The following is a 23,864-nucleotide window of genomic DNA, read 5'->3' on the forward strand; positions in this document are numbered from 1 at the left end:
CACAAAATTAGCACAAAATTAGCACATAATTCCTCTGTATTCAGAAATCATGAATTATGATGGTGACGTGCTAGCTTGACGAACCTCGAGCAATTCAGATTGGATATTATCGTGACTTTACTTTATTTGCGCTTGTTTTCAATGGATGCATAACTTTTACGACGCTATTCATAGCTCACCTTGGCACCGTACTACCCTTCCAACCGCAGAATTACGTTCGATTAGATCATATTAGGTACGCGAATAATTAGAAACTCCTCTCGAAGAAATTCTGCTGAATGTCATTCGTGAATCTATTGAAAACTCGTTATTACGAAGCGGTAACGGTTGTAGTCGTATTTAATCAGGAAACAGATCTTGTCAATGTTAATTACTTCGATAATTTCCGAGGGGTTGGTCATCCATTGTTAGGTCGGGGATCGTTTACTCGGGAGCGGTGATAGCGATTACTCGAGGATGTCGATCGGACCGTGCCTCGTGGGTTTGTTTTTGGGACTCGCTTCCAGATGGTTGAAACCAGCCAAAGACCTCGTCGAGCAAAGTAACGAAGATACTTTATTTTCGATGTCTCTTGGTTTAACAGAAACGACTCGTAGACTCAGTTAACTCAAGGGGACTAGCGTTCGCCGAGAGATACAGGTGCCTCGCGCGCAGGTTACAGAATGGAGACAGTTCAAACTTCGGTAGATCAGAGCGCGGGCCCTTCGGAGCGGGCCTTTTATACTGACCTAGGATGTTCCTAGGCGCGGAGGAGGATGCTTATTGGTGGGTTTTTAAGATTGAGGAGGGAAATGACTCATGTGATTGGCTTGGGGACAGGTCGAAGGGGAAACAGGTGGAAAGTGACTTTTTCCAGAGAATCTGAATGTTTGACGTTTCCCAGGGCTGTCATCTAGTTTGGGGTGCGGAAGTATTCGGATAAACAAAGGGGAGATAAGAACGAGGGAGAGCATGTCTCCAGGAGCGTTTTGGAGCGCGAGACGCGTTCCTTAGTCTCTTTCTTAATATTACTTAAAATAAAATGTTAAGTAGGGACCTAACACCATCTGGACAATACATTCTCGACAGACAGCAAAGAGTACGTGTATATTCCGCAATCAACTGTCGAGAGATTTCATTTATCTTCAGCACGTGATTTATTCTCTGCATATATCGTACGTACTATGAATTCCGCATCGAGGGTTGTCAACCCCGAAGAAATACTAAAAATGTTTTCGGTTTTCTTATTTTCCTTCTTTTATTTCCACACGTGTTCTTGAGAATTACATTCGAATGCACAATCGTATGAAACCCGTTTCTATAATGTATTAATAGATTAGTTTCCGAGGCGGTGTTTTCCTCCCTGAACTGTATATTCTCAACGAATCTTAAAGGGTATTGACATACTTCACCATTTATGTTCACGAGACTCCGTGTTTGTCCCCCGAACAGGAATTTTTCCTTTTATCGCGTGTATTATAAATTCTATGACGAGGATAGTTTATCCCCCCAAAGCAACGGTACGAGAGATTTCGGTTATTTTTTTTTATCTTTGTTTGAGTACTTGGGAATTTTTTCTAATGCACAATCGTAAAAATCTGATTTTCAACAAGCATTCGCATTACTGCTTCAAGGGGTTGTCACCACCCTGAAGGAATGTTTTTTCGCAAAAAGAAACCGAAACCTGTATCATCACATTTTAGTTTTCCTTCAAAATAGGTATGATTTTACTTAAATAAAATAATGACTCTACTTTGGAAGCTTAGCGAGAGAGATCTATAGGGTACTTTACTCCTTCAAAATGGTCCAACAAAAAAATCCAAAGTCCATTTTTATGTGCGTGCTACGAGAATAATTTTGCCATAAATTGCATTCAAATCGGTAAGGTGCTTCTATACGAAACTGCCAAATCAACCCCTTGCAGGGTTGGATTTGAAGAATAATTTCGGCCCTAAGAATTGTATGTCCTACAAAATATCGAAAGTAGAATAAAATCGGAGGACACCAAAGTACCTTTTCTTGCAAGCTAACCGAATCATTGTTGTTGAATTTGAAATGTATTAAAAAAAATCGTGGTAAATAGACGCGGTATAAATATAATCAATGAACAATAGAGTTTGGCTGATATAATAATATATTTTTATTGATTTTAGCATAATATAGGATAAAAATGTGATTTAGTATCATAGAAATGTTTACTGAACAGCGTACAGCAATATGTAACAAATTTATTGTTAACTTCTCAGTTTTCTACTGTCTGCCACGAGTATAATTATTCGTGAAGAACGCCGACTACTAATATGCTAAATATCCAAATTAACATTGAAGTAACCATAAACCGAATTCCATCGATATTTTTTAAACGATAAATCCTGAAGTAAAATAGTGTGTTTGCAAACTCAATTCTCGTAGTATCGTAAAATAACGTCGTGCACCGTTTTGGCAACAATATTCTAGGAATTACCGTTTGAATTGAAAATGTACGGGATGTTTAAATTATAATTTATGTTTCATAATAAATTTCTACAATGAAACTTATGGTTTTCTAGGAAGGTGAATTGCTGGAGAAGAATACCGACTGGATCTACGAATGGAGCTCGCGCCCTGACCAAGCCCCTCCAAAGTAAGAATCTTACCCTTTTATCAACGAGTTGACTGAGAGACCTCTTTCTTATTTCGTTCATTCTGTTTAGACAATTGCACCTCTTATCCTTCGCTTTGTTCACTGGCCTTGGGCATCTGGCCTTAACTTTGGGACTCGACACTGTAGAAATGCTTAGTACATAAACCGCGATCTCGGATTCATTATTTGTCCCCTGATCATTTTAATTAACCGATCGCCGAAACTCGATCATGCGATCGGAATTCTTTTTTCGTCTGATAGTTTTTCTAGGATTTTCGATTTAGGGGCCGGAAACCGTCGAAATCGCGTGGTTGGTTTCGTGACATACATACAATGGCGGACATGAATGCCTCCCCTGCAAATACGGCATCGCCTGTGCAGAATAGGTGGGCATTGATGTCTCCCAGTGTACCTACATACAGACAAAAACAGCGCTTTAGTAATAAGTGATAAAATAATGCCTAGAATGTTTGGAGAATATTGTTTAATGATATGACACTGTTATTGAAAGAGAGTAGGATATTCCGAGATTCTAAACAAATTGGTCTTGTAAAGTATTGAACATTAATTACATTCCAGATTTACATATTCAACTCATTTGTATGGAGTTGTAGGGGTGGTGTTTCGGATTCGGCTCTTGGATATTTCTAGAGCACTAAAAAAAGCACCAAAATACTGCATACTCGTTTTATCCGTGAATCTTTCCCTTAACGTAGATTGCACTGTGGGGGTGCTGAGTGAACGTTCACTCAGCACCCCCACCGATTTTCGGTATAAGGGGTGGAGCACTAAAATCGAGGTTGTAGCACTAAAATAGCACTAAAAAAGCACTAAATTCTCCAATAGGTTTCATTCCATATTTCCGATGTGGGGGTGCCTACTGTACATACATAGATCAGTCAGGTTACCACGATACTATCATAATTCATTATTTCTGGACAGCTAGGAATTATGTATCAATTAAGTTTTTTTTTGTGCTGAATTAATTAATTTTGTACAGTTGCTATTTTTCAGAAATTTTAAATTTCAATGTGGCCGTGCTAGCTTGATGTCAAATCGGTACGTTCATTCACAAACAATCCAGTAATACTGAAAATAAAATTGAGCTGATTTTGTGTGGAAATAAATGTGTAATTGTCCTCTCGCAATATTTCCAAGAATAAAATTTTTATTGCGGCCGTACTAGCTTGACGTCAAGCCAGGACGATACCTTCGCGAATAATGTGGTGGGTTAAAACGTAACATATTTTAATCACGTAAAATTTAGTCCTAAAGGAAAAATAAGAAAATACTGAGCCTCGTTACTCGCGCCTATTATAAGGATCGTGCATTAGGTCCATTAGGTAAATGGGGTGCGGCTTCCAGCTTCGGGACTGCCGATTCTAACCAAAAATCCTATAACCACAGAGGATTGTTCGATCTTTATACTCGTCATACAGTCTCAAAGTCCTCCACCCCTTCGTAACGTCGTAACGTTGGGAATTTATCCCAGTACGTTTAATCCAGGGGGTTTTGAGTCGGGAAATCATGCGTTTTATTACTGAAATTCGCATAGAAATTAACTGGAAATTATTAAGAGCCTTACTAAAGAATGCAACACGTTTGAAATCATTTAAAACGATTGAACTCATTGGAAATCATTTGGAACCAGGGGGAAATTCTTTTGGTACGAAAAAAGGAGGAAAAAGAATTCTGGAAATCGCAGGCATGTTGTTAGAAATTGTGGGAAATCGTTGAAAATCGCTTAAACTTTAACGCTGGAAATCACTTTCTACTGCATAACATTACAGTTCATCATATGAAATCAATCGAAATCACTTCTCAAAAAATGAAATCATTTTGATCGATTTCCGAGCGAATAGCCCATCGCGTTTAACATTACGGAGCGACATGTCACTCAATTTTTACTAAACTTTTGGAGATGTTTTAAGTAATTTCTGGGAAAACATAGATTTTATAGTGTATTTTGCGATTGCAGGTACATTACACAGTGGTTATATTGATATAAATATACATTAGTCCGTGTAGTATGCGCAAAAATTGCGGTATCTGTGCTTACAATAAAAAATAACGGTATATATTTAGTAATTTTTTATTTTTCAAAAGTCGAAATGTACCATATGAAAATGGAATATAAACTATATATTTTATAGAAATAGAAAAATAATTTGGAAATTTGATACATTAAGAACAATGAATTTAAAATAAACAGATTATGTAGAGATTCTGCTTATTGCTGAATTATGATAGAAAAGTATTCTATTTACACTTTGTTACAATAGAATAATTACGATCAAATAATTGATTTATTATCGACTAAAGAATGTAGGAGGCAATTAATTGAATAATCAATTTACAATTCAAGATGCGGTAGACGAAGTGTTAACTTCGTTGCTCATTTTTTAGCCAATTATTGCTTAGTGACTGGATTGTTATGCAAAAAGATATAATAATAGAGTCAAACATGAGAAAAAATCACATATACGAGTACATGTGATGTCCCGGTAGGAGAAACCACAGCTCCAATATAACGATGTATTTTAATAAAAATAAATATATGGGCCTCCCAGCTGCGTCCTACGCGGACGTTTCTATGTTGGTGGTCGTCCGGCATGGTATCGAATAGTTAAGAAAAGTGAAAATTGAGCTTAAGCGAAATTCGGATTATTCAAGGAATGCTAGATTGATCCTCTAATCATGGGTTGACCCATATTCTATTTTCGTTCTCCCAGTAGACGCTGCTTCCCGGGGATTAACCAGTAGAGAGTGAAAGGTTCCGAATGCCTATTTCTCCTTTTGTATCAATGAGAGAATAACCTGCACGGGTAACCGGGCAAGGTCCATCCCAGAAAAGGTGATAAATGCTACGAATGCACCTTAAGTTGAAGTGAAACCCCCCTCAAATCAGTCGATTGAAATAAGACACTTTTTTTTAAGGGTATTGAATCTAACTGCCCGAAGCTTTGAGACATGACTCATGATTACTTAAGAATTATTGACACTTTTAAAATTTGGATTCTCGAAAAAAAAAATGGTTTGACTTAGCCTAGACTAGGACCGAAATGGCATCGAGCACATATATTTCAATCGATGTACAATTATTGAAGGCTCCGATATGAGAAACGAAAGTGTCAGGACAATTTTACAACGATTTAAAACAGTCTAGTAATCGAGGAACCCGCAATTGAACGAGATAAAGGCAAAAAAATGTCTTGTGTGCTTCCATGTCAAAAGAAAAGTACAGGGTTTATCCGAAAAGTAATGTCAGTGATTTAATTGTAAAGTGACTATACGTCGCAGCGCGCTCGGACCGGTTGGGATCGGTCGATCGGGAAGTCAGCTTTCGAACGCGCGGTCGCTCAGTCGTCTCCGACCGTTCAGAAAGTAAGGACATTCTTTTCCGTGAAACGCGTTTTCGTCTCCCGTGTAAGCCGTAATACAACGCACGTTGACCATGACAACGTATCAGCTCACACCAACTTCCCCATGACCCGCTCCCTGACCGATTCGAAGGTGCCAACGGTTCCCCAACGGTCCGACAGTCCTGACGTGGCTCCCCCAGACTTTTTTTATTTCCGCGCGTGAAAACTCCCATGAAAGGACATCATTTCAGGACAGTTGACAACGTCAAAGCGGCTTGCACCAAGGCTCTAAAGGACATTCCGGAGTAGGCCTGCCGTGCCACCTTCGATGCCTGGAAATCTCGCTGGAAACGATGTATCGACGCGGGAGGAGCCTAGTTTGAAACCTTTTAATGTGTTGTACCGATCTGACCTATACATTTTTTTAAATCGACTCATTACTGTCATTACTTTTTGGACAAAGTCTGTAACACGAGGTCTCGAAAAGAAAATTTAGCTCACATTGAAATCACAGGTGGGGCAGAGTGGGACTCTACAATCAATTAGGGCATCAGAAACCATAAAACAAAGTGTTAGAGATTCTTTTACGGAGTTAAATAAAGATTACGGTCATGTCATTCTTGTTCGTGAGGTCTGGGACACCCTGTATAGCTATTCTACCCCTTGTATGAGACCTAAAGTTCTTGCAGCGGGGGTTGAAAAAGGCCCATGGAGAGAGGGAAGTTAATAGTTTTACTTTTTCTTCTGTTACGTAATCGGTACCAGCAGCATCGGTTCTGAATTTTCGAAACAAAATTCAGAGTAAGAGATTCGGGAAGGAAAAGAATGATTCAAATATATACCCATGATTTCGAAACCCGAATATGATCTCCTTAGTATAACGCCGGAAACGATGCAGAGCAAATGTTAGAAGAATATGCCGATTCGATTACAGGCAAGAGTCGATTAGTTTCAGTGCGAAGATATTACGTGACCAGATAGAATGCAATCAGCGTGGAACGGTCTTTTTTGTTCTAACAAAATTAAAATTAATGGGCACTTAGAAAGAAATCTACGTTCAAGGATCACGAATCTGTTTAGAGTCTATCTTCTGATTGCGCGACAAACGAGACTTGTTCAGCCTCCGTGAGGATGTACGATGATAACCGATATCTAAGTCTGATCAGTTTCCTACACTGAAACAGAATTCTAACAATCGGGGAATTCCCGAGATCACGTCTTTGCCGAACGATGTTCAAACGTCTTCCAAGCCCGACCGATACTGTTTTTGAGCGTTTATATACGGTCAAAAAGGGCGTCGGCCGCGGGTGAGGTCGTCGGACCTTTGCATATGGCGCCGCCTTGTGCTGTCAAGCACCGGTGGCTGCTTTGCCTGAGGTTACTGAATTGATACAAATTCCAAGTACCGGCCCGGAGACCAACAGCGCCTAAGGCATTATGCCTCTTATCGGCACCCCGAAGGGTGTACAATATCTGCGCCACTACCGCCCCCACTATCATGGGGGCCAAGTGGCCCATGACGGGCCTGGAAAAACCCGAATGCTCCGGACCGCTCGACAAACCCTGGGGAGGCGCCAGTCGGGTCGGGGCCTCCGCGACGCACTCCCCGAAGGGAGGCTGCTTGACCCCGCCCGTTGCCCGCGGGGAACCTCATGGAGGTCGCTCCCCCTGCACCCGCGTGGTGCGAGCATTCGTGCAAGGCTCCAGCTGAGATGTAATGCTTCAGCGTGGTTTGGCGAGCTTTCCCGGCTAGGTCGGGCGGGAACCCGATCCATCGGCCGAGTTGACCCAGCAAATACAGAATCGGTTATCCCGCCTATCGGCCCGTACTAGCTCGCCGGCCTTCTTATTACGGCCGGTGGGGCCGGCCCCCAATCCGTACCCGGAAAACCGGAACACGGGACGGGTTACCCGACGCACCCCAGCCGTCTGGTCGAGAAGTATTCTCATGATGAGGGCCACCTTTCGCCGGTAACTCTAGGGGGAACAAGAGTGCAGTCAAACTCCGCAGAGCGAGCATCTCTCATGGTTCCCCCAGTAGCCATTTGCCGTTTCGTTACGGATCCATGGGGATCCGCATCCACCTCCACCACGAGGAGAATTACGGATGGCTCTTGGTCGCGTGGGGGCCACCCCCCCCCCCNCCCCCACGTCGTTGCCTTTTGGAGGCACTGAATTGATACAGTTAGATACCATATAAGATATTGCGAAATAGGGCCTACTACTGTAACCCTCGTGTTAGGCAGCGATTAACACGTTAAACGCCACGCCGGTCCCTTGGGACCAGTCCTTGCGTACTTGCACTTATCTGCGCGTGGCCCGGAAGGGTCCGAATGACGGCTAACTATGACGTGAACGGAACGGCAAGCAAAATCGACGTTAAGTCTAACGTGTTAACTAAAAAAATGTACGCTGCATTAGCTAGTTCACAACGTCTAGCGCTAATAAAAGTCGTTAAAGCATACCGGACCGTATCCACGGACGCAATCTCGGTTGTGGCAGGCGTATACCCAATCGACCTTGAAATAACAAGAAGAATAATAAGTTACAAAATACGACGAAACATAAACTTTGAAATAGAAGATTACGAAGTGCAGTGGAACAAAGATATGGCAACATCAGGCGAAACACGCGAAATATGGAAGAATGTAGAAGAACAACTAATGAATATATGGTAAAAGAGATGGACACAGTCAACAAAAGGCAGAACGACACAAACGTACTTCCAAACTATACAAGAAAGGCTAACATCAACCTGGATAACACCAAACTTTTACGTCATACAATTTTTGACGGAGCATGGAAATAACAACAGTAAACAATACAATCTAAATATAATCAACGATGCGAAATGCGCATGCGGAGAAATAGAAACTACGGAACATATGCTCTTCGAATGTGTACAATACGAAATGGACAGACAGCCAATAACAGAAGAACTGAGAAAACGAAACATCGATGAAATAGGTAAAAAGAACTTTGTAGCAACGAAAGATGCATTCATGATATTCACAAAGTACGCCAAAATGATCATTGACAAAATAGAAGAGAAGAGGACATTCCAGCCGAGATCGAACGGATCTTAAAGTTGACACACGGAACAAAACTGGAAAAAAAAAGGATTGAATACAGTCTCGAGGAAATAATTAGCATAACCCGATAACCAAAAACAAAACAACGCAGTACAACAGATGCATGTTAGGTCTCCTGTCCTGTGTTAAGTGTGCCTTATGTTAAGTCTCCCGCTGCGTAGCAACGGGAAACATAACATAGGGCACAAATAACCAGTGAAAGAACAAAAGACCGCCGATATAATAAACAGAGGTGCGGCGGGAGTGGAGGTGGGGGAGAAAAAAAATCGAATTCGGGCCGTCCGTTTGCAAGAAACGTCGATCTCGCTCGTGTAAACCGATGACAAATTTTTTTGCGAACGGCTCGCACGAGTCTGACGTACGGGGTGCTGCACTGTCCTGTTTGCTCTTACGAATCTGCATATTGAACGATATCGAATTTGGGCAAACAACTGAGTAACAGGTACAGCAGTAGTCGACAATTTGGCTTTACGACAGGGAAATGCACGGAGGACGCGATCGTCTCCGTGAGACAATCAGTCGACGAGCAGAAAGAAAAATACGCTCTAGGAATATTCATCGACATTGCAGGAGCCTTCGATAATGTTTGATGGCCACGTGTCCTATTCGAGTTAAAAAAAACGGGACTGGCCGAGGAATCTGTACATTCTCTTCCAAAGTTACTTTGAGTCGCGATCGGTCATAATGCAAGACAATTCCCAAATCAGCAAGAAACCGGTCACAAAAGGTTGCCCCCAAGGTTCCGTATTAGAGCCGTTCGTATGGAATTTGATTTTTGACAGTAACTTGCATAGTCTTGAGAATGAAAAGCATTGCAGTGCAATATCATACGCTGACGATCAGGTACTAATAGTATCTGGAAACACGTGGAGAGAAATTAAAACGAGAACACAACAGGCAATAAACAAGGTAACAACATGATGCCAAGAACAAAATTTATCAATCTCTGCAACAAAAACAGTCATGACGATGTTAAAGGGCAAATCAACGGTAATGGAAATAAACTTGCACATAAAATCAATGGGCAAGATATACGTCTGGTCGACAAAGTAAAGTACTTGGGAGTAGAATTTGACAGAGGCCTCGGAATTCATTCACACATTAAGAACATGTGAAAAAACTAAAACGATATTCAACAGTATAGGTAACATGGCCAAAAATACGTAGGGAATAGGGAACAAGGCAATGAGAACAATGTACAAAGGAGTTTACATACTTATAATCACCTATGCAGCTACCAGTTGTGCCGACAAATTAACACGTTAAACGCCTCGCCAGTCCGTACGGACCGGCGGCAGACTTTTCGTTCTTGTTATCGGTCCTTGTGTACTTGTACCTATTGGCGAGCGGCCCGGAAGGGCCCGCATGACGGCTAACTGGCGTGAACGGAACGGCACGTAAAATCGGCGTGGCGTCTAACGTGTTAAGGAATACGCAACACAGCAATTCGGAAAATTGAAGAAACGCACTCAGGATTACGCGAGATACGAAAGGGGTTAGGCAAATAATTGAAATTCTACGATTTAACAAGTTGAGCGCTGAACCGATTTCGATGAGCTTTCCGTATAGGCGGCACAATTTTTTATATATAGGATTCTTGATGCCGTGTCAGTCCTCAGGGACTGACGCCGCCTAGACGGAAAATTCACTGTCAGTCCCCAGGGACTGACGCCGCCTGGACGGAAAGTTCACTGTCAGTCCCCAGAGACTGACGCCGCGCTTAACGTGTTAATAGAAGGCAGGGAGAACTTTTGCTACACAAACTTTCAGATCGTCGTATGCATTTTATAAACTGATGGCATAAGTTAAAATATTCAAGAAACATCCGCAATACGCAAGGCAGCATTCGCAAATCGCACTTTAAGCAAGAGTGACGTGGACATAAAGGCAGCACAAGAAAGTTAAAATTACAGAGAAAGGGGTTCGCGCACTTCGCGAAAGAGATTTAACGCTATAAAAAGAGTTCGTACTTCACGAAAAGGGATTTAACGTGCAGACCATACGTAAAATGAAATGATTAAGTTCGAATCGACATGGCTTCTTGGTCCGACCGAGAAGAAAGGCTGAATTTTAAGAGGGCCGCTCATACGAGACAGTTCGAATTGAACGGAAATAGACAGCTCACCCCAGACAATGGCCGGTGAAACACGGAAGAACCGACCGCGTGGTATGGGGCTCGACGATGAGATACCCGGAGAAAACACGAAAATGGCGAAAACTCTATTCAAATTAAAACTCAAACCTCGGGCTGGATAAGTGCAGCGATGCTCCCTTGTCGGCAAGTTCCTAGCAGAATGTGATGATCCTCCTCGAGCAGCGATACGGGATGGAGTTGTAGGCAGAGAACACATGTCTCGACCCTGTAAGGGCGATCTCCCTTAGCCGTACCTGGGGCTCAATGTCTCCCTACCTGTATCTACCGGCTCAGTTGATCTCCGTCCACCTCCACCAAGGTAAACGGGCAGGAAAAATCCTAATACTACGGATCCATCAAGAAACCTCAGGGAGGTGCGTACCGGCCGGGACCTCCGCGACGCACGCCACTCGGGCGGCCGCTTGAACCCGGTCCGTTGCCCGCGGGGAACTTAGTGGAAGTCCCTCCCCTGCACCCGCGTGGCACGAGTATTTGTGTAAGGCCCCACCTGAGACACAATACTCCAGTGTGGTTTGCGGCGTCAGTGATGGTCCCTCCGGCATTGATCTTTCGGAGGATCTTTCTATCCAGCGCCATTCTTCCTCTGCAGCCCCGAAAGGATTTACGCCATGTGCCCCATTCTGCCATCTGGCTGGCTCCTATCAACAGCAATCTAACTAATAGAGCCACTGCGATGGCAGTAGGACTCTCCTTTTTCGACAACTCCGCTCAACCTTAAACTGGAAACATTTAAATCGCATTGCGCATGGGTTCTTTTTGAAGGCACAATTTACCGCCACATCAAATAAATGTTGACAATTAACAATTTCTTAACCTACGGGATTGCTTGCAGGACCCCTCTCCGCTGTGATCGCGGACCTCCCCTTTGAACAGGTCAATCTGACCATAGTAAATATATATATAGGATGTCCGGAAAGTCAAGGTGTTCCCTTTAAGGGTAGATAGGACGAAAAATTGTGTGTAATAAAATTATTCGAACTGCCCCCCCCCCCCCCCCGCACAAAGAAGATACAACCTCACAAAGCGCAGTCAGTAGGATTTGCGGCCCAGCAGTAAACCCATCAGCTATGAGAGACTTTTCGTTACTTTTTCGAAATTATGTTTTATTAATTTGTAATTAAATAACGAATAAAGTCCGATCAATTTCAGATGTTTAACATGATGAAAAAAAAAAAAAGGTGAAGAGTCCGCAAAGCCAAAAGACTCTTACTACATTTTGCCCATGAGATTCAGTGACGAGGGCAATGCCTTTTGTCGAAAATCACTCTCTCAGCCTTCAATCAAGACTGATGGATGAAACTGATCTCAAAAAAACTCCATTTACTTGAGAATTTTTTAAGTCCAATTTCACGTTATTGAATTAATAAAAAGAAAAGCGAAGAGGGAGAATACCCGCAGCGGCGAGTGACTCGGTGCCGTTTACGCGTGAATTAAAAGTGAAAAATCACGTTTTTTACGATTACTTTTGTAATAGTGGTAATTGAGGATTGAAACGTAGCAAAAATTACTTTTGTATTAAGGGAAATATTTGAACAAGTTCTGCTGTGGCCTCCTAAATGATTCAGTACACCCAGTTTGGAAAAAAGTTTCATAAATGATTGACTTCTCAGATGCTACTTTCATATCACCTTAAAGTGCTGTTGTATCGCGTACATCGTCGTGATTTACATTTGCACACAATTGTGAATCAATTATTAAGATAAGTTATTGATCAGTCAAAGGATACTATAGATTAATCACTGCGCTTTTTTTTCTCAGAGACTGGAAATTCAAGCACCCCTTGGGAATGACAAAACGGAAAACATACAGTATCCGCACCGCTAAAGTCGGTAAAAATGGACTGTTCTCCAAAGAGGTTCTTTACACTCTTTTCCTCACCAACTTCCTTTCTTTGCTCATTGGAACTGGTTTTGGGTAAGTGTTCTCACTTTATTGATCAACCTATATTTGGTTATTCAATAGTTAACCAACGTTATTTCCAATATTTAAGTTCAAATCTAGGAAATATCTATGATTTAGAGTAAATACAAAATAAAAGGTTACTATTTTTGAAAAATATTCAACCAATCATTGTTTATGTAATACGAGTGAAACCTTTGATATAACACCATAACACGATTCACATCCTGAAATATCACAAAAAATATTTCAAAGAATATAATATATACGGTTATAAAACATCAATTAACAGACCGCATCTCATGATCCATCCCCGAAAGTTTGGATGGGATAATTCCAACCCTCTAGTATACATTACTAATATACCTTAGATTTTATTTTCACCTTTGCTACATTTTAAGCTCAGAGAAAATGTGATGTACTGTGACGTAAATATTTGCTGCGTCACGACTCCCCAAATTTATGCAATTGTTGCCTTTTTCGCGTATTTCAGGATCCATGGTCCGACGGTCACCGACCCAGGGGAGGGGGAAAGTTGATCTTTAATTGATTAATTTTGGTTGCGTCTTTTATTTCAGGTTAATTAAGCTATCGACGGGAACTTTTCAAATTTTCTGTGACAAATCCATCCATCTTCCCAGTTCCCGGGCGCGCTCCCAAGCATTCGCCGGAATATTATGTTGAATATTTGGCGGAATGCTTGAGAGCTCGCAAAATTTCTATAAATCGTAGCGAGACTCCAGTCGTCAGGTCACAATATAAACACCGTCGATCTCACGGAGGTCGCGCGCGCGCTACCGCTTGTCGCCCCGACGTCGAGAAAGCCACGGTACACGAACAGCTCAGGACCGGATGCACCGGCCGCGGTGCCACGGCTAGCTCGTTGGGTCCATCCGGAGGGTCAAATCGTCCCTACTACGCATCATAGATGCCTTGCCTGCGGGGGCGGGCCGTAGACGGGCCCTGGCGGCTCAGGTACGGCCGTCCATGAGAACCCTGGGACTTCCCGACCAGGAGCCGGCTCAGGAGGCAGGTGCTCCCAAAACGACTCTGGCTGCTACCGACGAGGCGATCGACGGAAGCCGCGATCAGAGAAGGAGTTCGACCCCGTCCTCGCCGGAGTGCTCGGAGCTTGTCGGACGATCTGCCCCGGGTGAGCCAGGATCCCCGGGAGGTGAAAATTTCGGCCGCCTCGCAGACCCAGGCGCGCCGGGGCCCGACGGGGCCCGACGGGTCATCGTTAGCTACGGCCGTGGCATCGCCGGCAAATCGGCGCACGCCGGGCGCGCACCATCGCGGTCCAACAACCACGCCACCGCACCCCCCGATCCTAGGAATTGGGCCAGGGCACGCCGGTTTCGCCAAATTCAGAAATCACGGAGCCTCTCGACCAATTAACTCTTTCCTTACGGCAGCTTGCTCCGCTGGAGTGTCACCACTGAACGGGACACCGCGTCGCGAAGTGTGCCTTTTGCACGTCGTTGTGCCTGTACACACAGGTTGTTTCGCGAATGCCGACTATAATCGGTTCCGGTTTTTCCTGGTCTGGCTTACGGCGGAAGAAAATCGGGCTTTAGGTTGGCCTCCCGAGAGGCTGCGGGAATCCTCGAGCGGATACAAGAGCGACTTTCCTTTGTTGCGTCGTGTCCCCTAATTTTCTGTTTCCTCATGTTGTATCGCGCCGTTTTGAGTAGAAGCGCGTAAATCGAGCTTTAGATTGTCTAGCTGCGGATATTTAACTTCACTTGTCTCCCGGAGTCTTGTGAATGGTTTTAGTCCCCGAGATCGTTTTGTGGATGTAATAAATTAATTTGGCTTTTCTTCCAAAAGTTTGTGAACGGTTTTGGCCTTCGGCGAGATAATTTTGCTTTCGTGACATTTTAGGTTAACTTCTTCTCGCGATGATTTCTGAATGGTTTGGGTCTTTGGCAAGAGAATTTTTCTAGTGCAATAATTTAGTCTTTTTGTCGCGCCAAGTGTTCAAGTCATAGGATTGTCTAATTATCTGCCCCTCGGGGTCGGATGCGGAGAAACTGCGCGGTGGCCGCGTGGTCACCCGCGTCTGCGACCCATTTTCACTTCTGGAGGACCCATTCGTCGCGCCCTTCTGTCTTTGTTCGGTAATTTTGCGATTATTTTGCGATAACTTCGAAATAATTTTGCGACGATATTGAGTAATTACTTTAGGGAATCGGATAATTTTGAGTCCGAGACAAATAATTAATTGTCGAATTTGTAACGATAGAGCTCGAGGGCGCGAGTTAGGTGGCAACCTCGTGCGCCGCGGTCTACGTTCGGATCTCTTCCCGCGATAGTGGCCCGCTCGGAGCGTTTGAGTATCCGAGGGGTCATGCCTGGGTGGAGTAAGATATTCTCAGGTTTTTGGTAACAATAATAACGTTTATTGATTGGACAACGGCTGCCGGTCAGCGTCAGTTGCTTCAAGTCTGAAAGTAAAACATTGGGAGCAGATCGGATACAAACGGGATCGTACTTAATGCTAATTGTTTACAATATGAATTATATGTTAATCGCGGTAATGATTCTAACCCTATTGTTCGAACTCCCGGGTCGGAGAGGTGACACTATATACAAGGTCGGTTCGTATCGCCTCTTGTCGGAACTATCTTCGGAGATGCGAATTCGCGCCTATAGTGATTCGAGGTCTCGTCCTGCGAATCGGGTTTGAGAGTGTAGGCGGGTTTCTTCCCTTCCTACAACTCTGACTTGCTCTATTTTCCCGGGCCTCTTATAGTGCCCGGGAGGCTCGCGCTTCTGTGGGAGAGCGCGGGCCGTGGATCGCCGCGTAGCGGCCGCGGCGCGCACTAGCCGGCTGGAGTTGTGCTTGCGGGAACCAGACGCCGGGCTGCGGGGCCGGCCGCAATGCTGTGCGAGTCGTGTGGCTCGGCATCGGGCGCCCTGGTCCGAGGCACACGGCTCGTTACAAATTGCTTTGTGATTTTGGTAGAGATATCGTCCCGCGTCGGTCACATTTGCCACTCGTCGCAGATGGCACCCATTGCGTAACTTTAAGTCTGGGCCATGAAAACAAGCCCAGCTTATTTTCTGTGTAACTGAAATGGTCAGCTGTAGCAAACCCGTTCTTTTGATTTAAGCCGAATCTGTTTTTTTTTTTTTTTCGAGTTTCCCGACCTCTAGTTTTCTGGGCGTTTAATGTTTTGGTAGTTCATTTTTGAGTTGACGAACTCCCGAATTAGTGCCGATCAGATTTTTGTTCTATTACCTCATCTTTGTCTTTCACGGCGCCGAGTAGCCGCGAATACCTGATATCTTTGTCAAATCGCGTTCTATCGCGAACCCACCGTAAATTTGAATTGCCTCGATTCAGACCCGATTTTTTTTGGGGGCGACCATCCGTCGAACCCCGCTTCCGTTGTAGGTTTCGATTGCCCGAGAACTAAATTGTTAAATAATTTATTTTTCTTTTTCTTTCAAGTGGTCGAATAAATTTGTAAATTCTTCATTGGCTTGATTTTAGTTTCCATTTTCTTGGCTGAATTCCTCCAGACATTCCCAATTCGAGTTTTCTCGCAATTCTTTGATTTTTCTCTATCCCGTAGTCTGGTCACCCCACCCTCTCAGAACCTGGCGCGTGCGCTCTGCGCCAGCCGGCCGCGCCGCGCCGACCTCGAGGCGGAGATCGTTCGAACCTAAACTTTTGAGTTTCGTTTGAGAATGTTGAGTTTTTGAGATTGTTAAGAATTGAGATTTTGTTTCTTTCGGGGAGGCCTGGCGCCCAACTTCGTGTCTCGGTCCTGGTGGAAAAATTGTGTGTGGCTCGAACGGCTCCGCCTAGACGATCGGTCGATGGTGACGAGCGATAGTCCGGGCGCTGGGGACCCGGAATCTATCCCCTCGTTCGTGTCCTTCGTCATAGTACATTCCCTGAAACTATTTTGTACAATTAACAAATGTTTCGGAACTATCATAGGTGACAGGCGTATCCAAAACGAGTGCATATGAATTTATAGATACGTGAGTGAAACTCGATATACGTATTAACCTTACTTCCGCATACAAAGATTACAACTCAATAGAGTTCGGTGTAACTGAGGCACACCTCAGGTTTATAAATCTGAACCACGAGTGTTATCCCTTAATACTTCGATCCTAAGAGCCATGAACATGAATCCAACGTTACAGCCATCGCAGAACATTGCTTACAAAATATGGTCTGCATCTGTTACTCAACGAGTGATTTATCCTACAAGAGATCAAGCCGTCATACTGAAGGCAGTGGAAGGAATTAGTATTAAAGAGTATACAATCGCTGTTGGAAACCTAGTCAATCCCAATAACATTCGGTTCGTATCCAAAATTTCAAATAGCAGAGTGTGCTTATTTCGAGTGGTCGGGATTTTATCATAGACTGACCGACATACCCTCTTACACATACAGTTGTGACAATGCAATGTGAATCTAGTCACTGACTTCCAAAAGAGAGCATTCTTTCTAACGTATATCCGATGATACATGATTCATTAATGGAAGGAAAACTTCGAGAATGAAATATTTACATTATCCTCTCAAATATCATATATCAGAACCGGCATCCTTGTTCCGTGCACTACAGTGCGGTGGATTTCGCGCTAACTTTAACAAAAACTCACCCCAAGTGTTTTTGTATAAGTATGAATACTCATTTGTACACGGAACAGTAAACTGTGCTACAATTTTGTATGTTACGACCCGAGCAAAATAGTTTGCGTTGGAACTTATGGTTGTTCGCGTCGGTGCCGGAGAAAAAGTCCCTTTTTCTAGGATGAACAAATTCTGGTTTAGCTATGAAGATCTAAGAATAAGGAGATCTCGGAGAAAGTTTTGGAGGGATCTCCGAGGACAGGTTGAGAGCAAAACGGGATGCATTTTGCAATGCAGCCGATTGGTTGAAAACAAACGCGGAAAGAGAAATTAATGCAGTAAAGGAAGGGTAGGTGGGGACTGCAAAATGGACTACAGAAGAAATACTTCTTAGAAGTAACTCGGAAAAGGGTCACGGAATATGGTTACAAATTGCCTTTATCTAGTACGTGCCGAAATTAAGAAAGTGAGGCTTAAGTGCTAAAGAAATAAATTGTCTTTCTCAGAAGGTTTGGACGAGTTTGCGACTTAATGGCTTCCATGTGAGTCGAGAGCGACAGAAAGTTGCCCTTAAAGAAGAGACCTTTATAACATGGAAGAAGGGAGACGAGCGCCTTGACCACGGCTTCTATGACGGTCGTCTACCCTTGGTGGAGAGGTTATGACGGGTCGCGCGGTACGAGCGTAGATATACTCGCACCGTTAGCGTGATCGAATTGATTTATTAACTAGTCTAAATCCAACTCTAGATCGAGCTACTATGTTGGATCAGTTGAAGACGATTCAATCCCCGATTCGGGATATTCTCATATTCAGGCGACGGGTCTATGTTTAACCGGAGGACGTGTTGAAACTTCCTGTTACGAGGCTACCCGATTTTCCTCTAAATAGAGAGGCGCGCATTCTACTAAGTATGAGTCAGTTACCGAAAGATAAATATCGAATCCAAAGCAACGACAGTATCGTCAGATTAAACTGAAAAAATAACAACGAGTGGAACAATCATCGAGGAATTGTTTTGTCTTATTCGCACACACTCCGCATCGAACTGCACTTTGGACCAAAACACGGACCTACTCTTCCGCCAACCTAGTGACTACCTCAGCACTTCCGATCAAACTTCTAACAACAAAATCCAGAAACAAAGGAACCGAACCCACGGGCATCTCAAGGATAAGATCTCGTATAAAAGCAATGTCGAAAAGCAGCCGCCAGCAGTAATATAGTAGCAGTATGGCAGTAGTATAGAAGAATCCAAGACAGCGTACAGAGCAGTCTCAGGAACGAAGCTGGAGCTCTCTGAAGAGCTGACCGTACCGTAGTAACAGTTGTGCGTTTCGGTAACGTGCTTCCTCTACAAGAAAGGACATCTAGCGAAACACGGCAAGGACATTGATGGTCCACAAGAGTCCCAATACACACCGATAACATCGCTGCGCCATAATGCGGTGCCGAAATCAGCCGACGGCAACAGCTTGGAAGCATCTCAATTTGAAGAAACTCGTATCAGAACCAAAACATCTACAGCCCTAGTTCCACCCAATAGCATCTAATGTGTACCAGAAGGCATTATAAATAAAAATACCTCTTTATCGGTGCCAGCTACTAAAGAGACCTCTCACAAGCTCCTCCGATACCACAAATATTCAACTACAAACAGACGATAATAACTTAAATTCCATGATGCAGCCGAATTTGACTCCAGCTTCTCCTAAGGTCGAAGGAATATCGGTTCCAATTCCCAAGAAGAAAAGGATGAAAAATAAGAAACTGACGAAGAGAAAATTAACCTCAGTTTCATGTGGCGCCAGCCAAAGACTATTTTCTAACTCCCGGAGACAAAGTCCTAATCAGCTATGATCAATTAGTATTATAATATTTATAGACAAGGCTCTGAGCAATGATCTCATATAAAATTCTGTTACCAGATTTGGATTAAGCGGTTATAAAAACCGTACTACTCCGTTTCGTATAATAATCCAATCATTTTGAAATGATATTCGCCATTTTGAGTTGTGAAATTCTGTTGTCATATTTGGTTTAAGCGATTCGAAGAATCTAAAGAAACCGTTTTTTCTTATCCACCCAATTTAGAGAATGCTTTCGTCAACGATTTGGCCTCTTATATACATATATACTGTTTCATATCACCTTTAGGAGTCCTCTATTTAGGATGTATGAAGGTTACGTCCTGTTACGTGGGACTTAACACCATGTAATGAAATCCTATATCATTTAAGACAATTTGATTTTAATTAAATATCACGTGATAACTTATATCATAATTTTTACTAAAGACTAAGTAATGAAATTACTTAATTTTTTCAGAGTTTGGCTGACCAGGCGAGGATTAATGATGCCCCGAGTTACAATTGAGTGAAGTCAGTAGTGCAATATCATATACGATAAAACTATTAAGCAACGGAGAAAGATTGGCAATTTTACGCCGGAAAGACTGATAAGATGGAAGGCAACCAAGCCTAAACATGCAAGAATGACACATGCACACAAATGAAAACCCAGCTATACGCATTATCCAATAATATAACTATTTCTATTTTAATCCTTAATTATACAGTGTTCTTCTTAAACAATGTTTATGATTAAGTTATATATATATAGCAAATATATATATACATATGTACACGCATATGCGTATATGCCTAAGAAGGTATGTTTATAAAAAAAAAAAAAAAATGTGGTAGCCTAGCTCCGGAGAGAATAAGAACATGTCCATTTTATACCGTTTCTAATGCGTTTTTATCTGCGATAGTTTGTAGGTATAGCTTGGATAGTATTTATCTGAAACTTCCTGCTTAATGAGTTAAGGTGAAGTGAGACCTTCTTCAAATCAGTCGATTCGAATAAGATACTTTTTTTAAAAGGGTATTCCACCGAACTGGCTAATGTTTGGCACATGACTTGTGAGCACTTTAGTAATATCCTGACGCATTCAAAAGTTTGATTGTCATACAAAATTATTTTATGTAGCATAGAGCAGGACCAAAATGGCGAACATCCATGTATCGATCAATATACAATATTGAAGGCTCTAATTTAAGAAACGAACGTATCTAGACAATTGTGCAACAATTTAGAATAATTTAGTACTCGAGAAACTCCTATTTGAACGTGATAAATTAAAAAAAAAATGTGTCTTATGAGCTACTATAAAAAACGAAAGTAACACGAGATTTCAGAGAGAAAATTTAGGTGGCGCAGGGCGGCACTCTGTAGTCAATTAGGGATTCAAAAATAATGAATCTAGGAAATTTCTAGACTTTTGCTATGATTTCTTTATAATTATTGCACGTAAACAACAGATCAAAAAGATCACGTTCGTTTTTAACGTAGATATTTAGAAGAATCTTTTTTACCGACGTCGATTAAATTTCTCAATGGGTTTCACTTCACCTTAAGATAGCACGCTAAAATTGGCGAAATGATGTATATTCTTTTATTTAGGAAGAGTCAAAATTATGATCCTGTTTAAAATAACATTCAGGTGATCTTAAAATGATGTGAATGACGCCGATAAATTTAATCGACAGCAATAAAATAAAATTCCTATGTATCCTTTTCGGTGGGAACTCCATTTTGGATCCTCTAGTAGTAACAAGCTGACGCGCCACGTTACCGATATTTACGTTTATGTCAACATTTATTACACTGTAAATTGAGAATTATGCAAAATGCAGTACTCCATATGTCATTTCAATACAAAGATTGTAGAGAGATCAAAGTAAAGCTGAAGAAATCCATTGGATTCACGATTTTTGATACTCTAATGTACCACCGGCACCATCGGTCAGGTTTAACTGGAACTAAATATTCGCTCTAAGAGCACGCGTTACCCACAGAACATGCGAGCATTCTTTTACAATCATTTATTATAATATCTTTTATATTTTCCCATTTGACTTTGTCAAATTCGATTTTTATAGTATTGTAAATTAGAACAGTCTTCAAAAAACATAAAAGAGCGAAAGAATGCGTGAATGATGCCAGGATGGTTTTAGTCCATGGTAAATCAAAAAATGTATTGTTACAAAATTAAATTTCACGAATTTGAGGGCCTCTAATGCGCGTGGCAAAATTTGAAACGAATCGGTACACACAACTCAGAAAACTTCTCTGAATGATTTTACCCCTCAAACGCCGGTTTCATATCAGCTTAATATTCCTACTTCCACGAGTTGCTTACATCAAATGTTCAGTTATCTTTCATTACATGTAGCAATTATGCAGTTCCTATATATGTGGAACATTTTTATTATTCTATCACTTAGCGTGAGTAATGGTAAATACTTCCCTTTTGTTTGATCAGTAATAGTGCTGATTGCGAGACTTCGTGATAAAGGGTGTAAGCATTTGTGTATTTCTTGAATACTTCAACAATTACTGAAAATCTTAAAGCGGCAAATCGATACCTAATGTGCCATGTTCCTGTAATTCCGGCATTCAAACACTGTTTCTACAAAATTACTTTTATTTTTTGCTCAATCAAACACTCACGTACTTAGTTTAGAAACTTATATTTTTTATAAGAGCAATCATCGGGTAAGAAACTATTCTTGTTCACTTGTCACAATTCACTTGAGGTTTTAATATGGTTTTATTGTGCTAATATTAATACAACTTTTATGTCAGTCTAAAAAATTGTAATCGATTTAAAACAATTATACTATACATATAAAAGAATAATTGAATAAAAATTTATTGGGAAGCAATACAATAGTCACTATTCGTTCATAAAACAAATCATCACATTCGCATTCTCTCTAACACGTACAAAAAATAATATGTACTTTTCAGTTTATATTCACGATTTATGGTTTCTGATATTTCCGAAATGGAATAACTCCGTCACACTGTATGCACTCATGTGTATAAAATTATCCTACAGATGTAATATATTTAAATGTTTGTGTACAAAACGATTGGCAGGATTAAATCATTAAAATTAATTATTTTGTTTAACAACATATTATTTCAGCAAAATCAGTTTTCAGTAACGATTTCAATTTCTTCACTTTTGCATGATAATCTTTGTTTGAGTTATTAATGACAATGCTTTAAATGTAAATGTAAATATCTATACGAGTACCCAGGGACATTTGGACTCCTTACGGACCTAATTGACATTTGAAGTATTATTGTTTTCCATTCTTACATTAATATAAAATTAACCGGAAAACCATTTCATTGTTTCATTTATTCATTCAATTAGGTTGCTTTATTTTTAATTATTTAATGTTCTATTTCATTCAATATAATTCGCTGGAGTGATTTATGTTCTGTTTATAATTGAAGTTAAGTTTCATCCATAAAATTACATATTTATTCTGCTTAACACGTTAAGCGTGGAACCGATTTTGCTGAGCTTTCCGTTTAGGCGGCACAATTTTTTACATATAGGATTCTTGATGCCGTGTCAGTCCCCAGGGACTGACACCGCGCTTAACGTGTTAATTAATTATTCATTTTTGTATGGCAACAGTTTTCTCAAACATTTTTATAATCTGTTCGATAATTTAATTATATATATTGCATATTTCTCAATTTTGCGTAATGGAATGGCATTCAGGCATTTTTGGAGGCATAAATTATTAATATTTTTAGATTTTCTTCTGCACATACATACATAGAGTAAGAAAGTACTTGGATATTTGACTGTGGCTATAGTCACACTTTCTTGTGTATAATATGTCAATTCCAATAAAATTTTGGCATTCTTGTGTATATCAGCATGCATAGTTAGTTGCACCAAATCAATTTTACAAGATTATTCCCTCCACTATATCAGTCTACTAAAACTAAAAAAATTATTTCGTTGCTGTGCTTAGCAAATTAAACTATTTACATGATACAAATTCGTAAGTGTTCAATTATAAACGGAATCCAGGAATTTCATACACATATACTGCGACGGGTTCTTCACTCGTCCCAAGGACACCACCGCAGGGAGGGCGGATCGAGACCTCCAGTGGTCGTAGGGCTATGCGAGGGTTAAGGTAGGTTAGGTATGGCTTTGGTTCTGGTATCCCTCGGAGCCTGCGGGGTAAAACGACGCGGAGGGACGTGAGTGGAACGAGGCTTACGCCCTGGATCCCAACACATCTCGGAGGTGGGACCCTTCGTCCCACTGGGAT

The 23,864-nt window shown here is 41.7% G+C and overlaps 1 protein-coding gene across 1 annotated transcript; it reads left to right on the forward strand.

The window, feature by feature from the left end:
* Positions 1-2,528: 2,528 nt before the first annotated feature.
* On the forward strand, positions 2,529-23,454 carry LOC105698583 (BCL2/adenovirus E1B 19 kDa protein-interacting protein 3; the record flags this gene model as incomplete). Its single annotated transcript, XM_023433027.1, is given in 3 exon segments — positions 2,529-2,602; positions 12,970-13,125; positions 20,041-23,454. Coding segments are annotated over 3 exon segments (282 nt in total), but the record flags the coding sequence as incomplete, so codon positions are not given.
* Between the last annotated feature and the right edge of the window lie 410 nt (positions 23,455-23,864).

This window comes from Orussus abietinus, unplaced genomic scaffold (assembly GCF_000612105.2).
Source record: "Orussus abietinus isolate OABI.00-Male unplaced genomic scaffold, Oabi_2.0 scaffold391, whole genome shotgun sequence".
NCBI classification, from domain to species: Eukaryota; Metazoa; Arthropoda; class Insecta; order Hymenoptera; family Orussidae; genus Orussus; species Orussus abietinus.